The sequence below is a fragment of the Esox lucius genome, chromosome 5, assembly GCF_011004845.1.
Source record: "Esox lucius isolate fEsoLuc1 chromosome 5, fEsoLuc1.pri, whole genome shotgun sequence".
Lineage (NCBI taxonomy): Eukaryota > Metazoa > Chordata > Actinopteri > Esociformes > Esocidae > Esox > Esox lucius.
Genome location: NC_047573.1, coordinates 30,244,172 through 30,251,361, shown reverse-complemented (window position 1 = coordinate 30,251,361; position 7,190 = coordinate 30,244,172). Strand labels below are relative to the sequence as shown.

Sequence of the window (7,190 nt, the reverse complement as noted above, 5' to 3'; positions counted from 1 at the left end):
AGCCAGTCTCCAGACCATAATCCTATAGAAAATCTGTGGTGGGAGCTGAAGGTTTGAGTTGCCAAACGTCAGCCTTGAAACCTTCAATTGCCAAACGTAAGACTTCAGATCTGCAAAGAGGAGTGGGAAAAAATCCCTCCTGAGATGTGTGCAAACCTGGTGGCCAACTACAAGAAACATCTGACCTCTGTGATTTCCAACAAGAGTTTTGCCACCAAGTACTAAGTCATGTTTTGCAGAGGGTCGAATACTTATTTCACTAATTAAAATGCAACTAATTTTTTTTTACTTTTACTTTTTGTTCTGTCTCACAGTTCAAATAAACCTACCATAAAAATTATAGACTGGTAATTTCTTTGTCAGTGGGCAAATGTACAAAATCAGCAGGGGATCAAAAAAATGTTTCCCTCACTGTATATATTTATTCATTTTATATATACAACCACTGTACCTTTTTCTTTCCTTTTCAAAAAAGTTGAAAAGGAAGGTTTTGAGTGAGGAACAGAAGGGTTCCAATTAAGAGACCACTGCAAATGGAGCACTTTTTGGAAAGGAAAGAAAAAGGTGCAGTGGTCTCTTAGTTTTTTCCGGAGCTGTGTATACATATATAAATATATATATATATCAGTTATCTGTTGTTGTAATTCCATTCTCTACTGTCTGGTTCTCTCCACAAGAACAAGAAATAATGTCCGTTACTGAAAATAAGTCGTGGCAGGACTTTGTTGACTCCAGTCTTCAGGAGAAGATTCATGAGGAGAGGATATGGATGGAGAAGATGTTCAGCAGCCTGAAGACCGAGGTGGAAAGCTGGATCATTGAGATGCAGCAGGAGTGGAGGCTGAGGGAGAGGACTCACAGAGACCAGGTCATTCATCTTTTTCATTGTCATGTTATTTCCACTCTTCCAGAAATAGCAGTGTCTTCTTATCAAGGTGCCACAATGGAGCCTTAGATGTTTTTATGAAGTTACATGTATTTCTGTAAAGCTTTCTAATAAATGAGTATTGTTTTTTTACGAAGGTCTACAAGCTGCTGCTTATGGACCTTCCTCAGAGGAAGAGAGCCATTGACCGCCTCAGAGAGATGGACCTCCTCAACAGTCGGCTGGATAGAGCGGAGGACAGAGAGGAGAGATGGAAGTCCCTGAGAGATGCCTGCCTGGTAAACAAGCTGAGGGAGGAGAAGAAAAATGAGAATGAGAAAATTATGAGCTTGAAGGCAGAGCTGGAGCAACAGAAAACAGATGTGGACAGAAGGGAGAGAAAGGTGCAGCAAATGGAGAGGGACATCCTGACCAAGACAAATGAAGTCAATTACAAAGTAATCTCTGTGAACCGAAAGGTGATCGCTCTAAGGTCTATGGCTGAGAACATCAAAAAGGAGCAAAAAACCCTGTTGAGAATCCAGGGCAGGCATGAACACCAGGGACCAGGTGAAGAACTCCTGACTAGTCCACAGAACCAGGGTGTGAAAATGCACACTTTGAGGAAACAGGAACCCTCTAAGGTTAGGGTGAGTGTTAGGTTTAGAATTAGGGTTAGGGTAAGACTTAAGGTTAGTAGCAAGCACGTTTATTCATATAGCATAAATCATACATAGAAGCAATCCAATGTGGGTGATTGTGGTGGAGGGGGGTGAGGGTGAGTGTGGTGGAGGGGGGTGAGGGTGAGTGTGGTGGAGGGGGTGAGGGTGAGTGTGGTGGAGGGGGGTGAGGTTGAGTGTGGTGGAGGGGGGTGAGGGTGAGTGTGGTGGAGGTGGGTGGGTGAGGTTGAGTGTGGTGGAGGGGGTGAGGGTGATTGTGGTGGAGGGGAGTGAGGGTGAGTGTGGTGGAGGTGGGTGAGGGTGAGTGTGGTGGAGGGGGTGAGGGTGAGTGGGGGTGAGTGTGGTGGAAGGGGGTGAGGGTGAGTGTGGTGGAGGGGGTGAGGGTGATGGAGGTGGGTGAGGGTAAGTGTGGTGGAGGGGGTGAGGGTGAGTGGGGGTGAGGGTGAGTGTGGTGGAGGGGGGTGAGGGTGAGTGTGGTGGAGGGGGTGAGGGTGAGTGTGGTGGAGGGGGCTGAGGGTGAGTGTGGTGGAGGGGGTGAGGTTAAGTGGGGGTGAGGGTGAGTGTGGTGGAGGGGGGTGAGGTTGAGTGTGGTGGAGGGGGTGAGGGTGAGCGTGGTGGAGGGGGGTGAGTGTGGTGGAGGGGGGTGAGTGTGGTGGAGGGGGGTGAGGGTGATTGTAGTGGAGGGGGTGAGGGTGAGTGTGGTGGAGGGGGGTGAGGGTGAGGGTGGTGGAGGGGGTGAGGGTGAGTCAATCAATCAAAAATCAATCAATCAATCAATCAGTGTGGTGAGGGTGGTGAGGGTGAGTGTGGTGGAGGGGGTGAGGGTGAGTGTGGTGGAGGGGGTGAGGGGGTGTACATAGTTTTCATTTCACTGATCTACAGATAGATGTTTGGGACTCTTCCAGTGAAGTGTTACCAAATAAAATGGGTTGGCATTTGCATTGATTGTTGATTGTACAGTTTGTTAATAAAATCAAATTGTCCCATCTCGCTGTCTGTTTCAGAGCCCGGCAAAGAAACAGGGAACAAATGTAAGAATCCTGAGAGTGCGAGAGTTTCAGGGAAGTCCAAAAAAACTGGAATCTCGGACGCAAGATATCCAGACCAGGAGAAAGAACTTGACAACTCAACAGAGCACCAAAAATCAGGATGCAATGAAAAGTGTCAAGCAGACCACAGATGAAGGCAGAGAGGATCCCTTTGTGGTAAGGATACATTTTGAGAGGACCATTCTATTTCAATGTATTTATTTGTGTTGTAAAGCACAAAGTAATGTAAGACTTTTTCAGGCTAGTCTGGACTAAGGAGCATCTCAAGTGTCAATAAACAAACATTAAATATGACTGATTAGTTACATTGTTTCCTCTATCTCTGTTTTCTACCCCTCTTTACCAGAGAGCACATGAAGTGCCAGAGGCTGCACAGAGTGAGAGAGAGGAAAAGCCAAGAGAGCAGTCCTTCACAGAGAAAATGGTGAAAAAGAAAGCAGATTTCCTAAAGAAAATGGATGAGACGATGAATGAGAGAAGGCAGACGAAGAGGGAGAATGAGCAGAGGAAGTGGAAGGAGTTACAGAAGAGACAGGAGATGTGGCAGAGGAAGAGGGAGAGTGAACAGAGGAAGTGGGAGGAGTGGGAGAGAAAGGACAGGGAATGGAAGGAAGAGCGAATGACTGAGGAGCAGAAGAAGAGACGGGCAGATAAAGAGGAAGCGGAGAGGGTTAAGGCACTGCTTCCCAAGAAAAAGAACAAATTCAAGTCATTTGTTTTTCATTTATTCTTTGTGTAATTCAAAACCAAGTTCAGCAAACTCTAATCTGGCTTGTAGCAGTAGAGAAAGTATACCACTCAATTTCCCTTTGGCCTCAGTTTAACATCTAGCATTTATAAAATGGAATAAAGTGGATGCATTTTTATTCCAAAGAAAATGTGAATGTGTGCTTTCTGCAAATCGATATTATTATTGACTCTTATACTGACAGGAAAGAAAGAGAACCCTGGTGGTAGCACCCCAACGATGCCTGGAGATTTGACATGGTTCTGTCTGGGATATAATGAGTGATAGTTGGACACGTTTGTTGGTAACTCGTAGAAAAGCTATTATCCATGAGGGGTGGTGGTAAACAACTTATTTATCATGGCTGGATTGACCTAAGTTACTTGGTAAATGCCTTGTACCTATGAAAGTTGTTTACCATGTTGAACAGTATGGCCCAGTGAGAGAATGGACTGACCAGAACCAGTTTTAAAGTTTACAAAAAAGCCAGTGAATTAGGATACATTGAAAAACTGTTTAACTTAAAACCTAAACAGTGAGGATGTGTGTTCTACATATTCATATTATGGTTAATGAGTCTTTAACTGACAGGAAAGAAAGAGACATGAGTAGCAGTATAGAGGGCCATAGCTGTTATACACCATGGAGATGAAAAGGTATTTACAGTTAACCTTGAGTGTGTGATCTAAATTGCATTTCATGTTATTTTTATTTTTTTTTTTTTAAAGTGGGTCAATAATTGTTGAATATATTTAACAGTATTATTACCGGTACTAGTTTGCTAATATAATTGAAATAAAAAATGAGATGCATAACTAGTAAGCAGCGTGGTGTTTTTGGGGAGCTGTGGATGAAATGTATTGTGATGTCATAATCACATTCTGGAACTCACACTGGGGGGGAGTTAAGTGATATTTTAAACTCACGTGTGAAAAGGCTAGGTCTGCACACCATCCATTTCTCTTCAAAGCACTGGTCTGATCTGGAACATTGGGGCCTGTGGGGAAAAAGGATTGGTTCCAGGGTGGTCCATGGACTGAAGAGTCAGGTCCAAGACATACGGCCACAGGTCAGATGAAACGACAACAAAGTCGATCATCGACCTGCGGCCTAGGGTTTCCTGGTTCCACGTGCACTGATGGACACCCTTATGCTTGAACATGGTGTTCGTCATGGACAAACTGTGACTAGCACAGAAGTCCAATAACTGAACACCGCTCGGGTTCAGATCATGGGGGCCCTTCCTCCCAATCACGACCCTCCAGGTGTCACTGTCGTTGCCCATGTGGGCGTTGAAGTCCCCCAGTAGAACGATAGAGTCCCCAGTCAGAGCACTTTCCAGCACCCCTCCCAGAGACTCCAAGAAGGTTGGGTACTCTGCACTGCCCTCTCGTTCACCGGGGTAAACTCCAACACATGGCGGCAGAGCTGGTGAGCTATAAACACACCAGCCTGCCGCCTCTCACCATGGGCAACTCCAGAGTGGTGAAGAGTCCATCCTCTCTCAAGGAGTATGGTTCCAGAGCCCAAGCCGTGCGTAGAGGTGATCCCGACTACCTCTAGTCGGAACCTCTCAACCTCACGCACGATCTCAGGCTCCTTCCCCGCCAGGGAGGTGACGTTCCACGTCCCTAGAGCTAGTTTCCGTGTCTCTACCTGACCTGGGTCTGTTATTATTCTGCAAAAGAGCCAGAAGCCAACACACATACAGTAGTGCTTAAACGTTTGCATACCCTTGGAGAAATTGTAAAATATGTACCATTTGTGAAGAAAACATGAGTGAGCAGGCAAAATCATCATTTATTTCTTATGGGATTTACATTCAACTGTGGGTCATAACAGAATGGCACAATCATAAATCAAAACATGGCAACAAAGAAAACATTGAACTGAACCCTGTTTGGAAGTCTGCATACACTTAGTTCTTAATACTGTGTATTGCCCCCTTTAGCACCAATGACAGCGTGCAGTCTTTTGTAATAGTTGTCTATGAGGCTGCCCATTCATCTTCGTAAAATGCCCCCAGGTCAGGCAAAGTCTTTGGTCATCTTGCATGACCGCACGCTTGTTGATATTAAGGTCAGGAGAACTTGATGGCCACTCCAGAACCTTCACCTTTTTCTGCTGTAACCACTGGAGGGTCTACTTGGCCTTGTGCTTAGAGTCATTGTCATGCTGCAAAGTCCAAGAGAATCCCATGCGCAGCTTTCGTGCAGAAGAATGCAAATTGTGTGCCAATATCTTTAAATAAAATGCTGCATTCACCTTGCCATCAATTTTCACAAGATTCCCCCTGCCTTTAGAGCTCAAACACACCCAAAACAGATCAGTGAGCCATTACCATGCTTCACAATGGGGATGGTATTCTGTTCACTATAGGCCTTGATAACCCCTCTCCAAATATAGTGCATATGGTAGTGACCATAAAGGTATATTTTGGTATCATCACTCCAAATTACAGTGTGCCAGAAGCTGTGAGGTGTGTCAAGGTGTTGTTGGGCATATTGTAACTGGGCTTTTTTGTGGCACTTGCGTGGTAATTGCTTTCTGGCATCGTTATATTCTGCTCCTTGAAACAACCACACTGTCTTTTTCCAGATCAGCATGTATTTCTCCTGAGGTTACCTGTGGGTTTTTCTTTGTATCCTGAAAAATTCTTCTGGCAGTTTTGGCTGAAATCTTTCTTGGTCAACCTGACCTTGGCTTGGTATCAAGAGATCCCTGAATTTTCCACTTCTTAATAAGTGATTGAACAGTACTGACTGGTATTTGCAAGGCTTTGGAAATCTTTTTATATCCTTTTCCATCTTTATAAAATTCCATTACCTTTTGGTTACCTTTTGACAATCACTTTCTGCTCCCCATGGCATCCATGTGAGAGCTAACAATCTCATTGACTATACACAGACAAAAAAAAGCCACAGGTGTGGGAAACTCACCTTTAATTGACATTTTCAACTGTGTGTGTCACTGTGTGCATCTGTAACAAGCCCACATTGAAGGGTATGTAAACTTTTGATCAGGGACATTTTGGTGATTTCAGTTCTCATTATTATTTAAAAAGGAGCCAAATAACTGTGATAATAAATGGCTTCATATGATCACTATCCTTAAATAATGGGATCACTATCCCAAACCTGAACTATTTTCACTATTTCATATAGACATAAATATGGACGACTAAATGTGCCATAATATGAAATAAATATTTAAATAAATATATAAATAATTAAATACTTACATACAGTGGGGAGAACAAGTATTTGATACACTGCCGATTTTGCAGGTTTTCCTACTTACAAAGCATGTAGAGGTCCGTAATTTTTATCATAGTTACACTTCAACTGTGAGAGACAGAATCTAAAACAAAAATCCAGAAAACCACATTGTATGATTTTTCAATAATTAATTTGCATTTTATTGCATGACATAAGTATTTGATCACCTACCTGTAACGAGGACGCGCGTGGAGGACGCGCGCCATCCCCCCCGACGTGGTATTCGGCGCGCGTCGTCGCCGGTCCTCTAGCCACGCCGCTCCTCCTCCCACGGCACTGTCATGTCTTGTTATTGCACACACCTGGTGTCCATTCCCTCATTAGGTTGCCTATATTAGTTCCTGTGTTTCTGGGTGTCTTTGTGTGGTATTGTTCTATGTCTTTATATTGTGGAGAGAGGCACGTTCGTTTGAGCGTTTTATCGCCGTGTATAGCGTGCCTTTGTTGCATTATTATATTTTTGAGAATACAGTTTTGTTTATCGCCTCCCTGCGTTTGGCTCCAAGTTCTTCGACACACTCCACTACACCCAGCCGTGACAGAATACCACACCACCATGGAGTCAGCGGGGAGTGACCTGCTCCACCACCA

At 44.3% G+C, this 7,190-nt stretch overlaps 2 protein-coding genes across 2 annotated transcripts; both read left to right on the top strand.

Annotated features, from left to right (window-relative positions):
• The first annotated feature begins 688 nt into the window (after positions 1–688).
• LOC106023974 lies at positions 689–1,641 on the top strand. Its single transcript, XM_034292407.1, has 3 exons — positions 689–868; positions 1,024–1,515; positions 1,603–1,641. The coding sequence occupies exons 1-3, from the start codon at positions 689–691 to the stop codon at positions 1,639–1,641; spliced, it is 711 nt and encodes a 236-aa protein (XP_034148298.1).
• An 863-nt stretch (positions 1,642–2,504) lies between these two features.
• Positions 2,505–3,962, top strand: LOC117592802 (vicilin-like seed storage protein At2g18540). Its single transcript, XM_034292161.1, has 2 exons — positions 2,505–2,750; positions 2,941–3,962. The coding sequence occupies exons 1-2, from the start codon at positions 2,700–2,702 to the stop codon at positions 3,331–3,333; spliced, it is 444 nt and encodes a 147-aa protein (XP_034148052.1). The 5' UTR covers positions 2,505–2,699; the 3' UTR covers positions 3,334–3,962.
• The last annotated feature ends 3,228 nt before the right edge of the window (positions 3,963–7,190 follow it).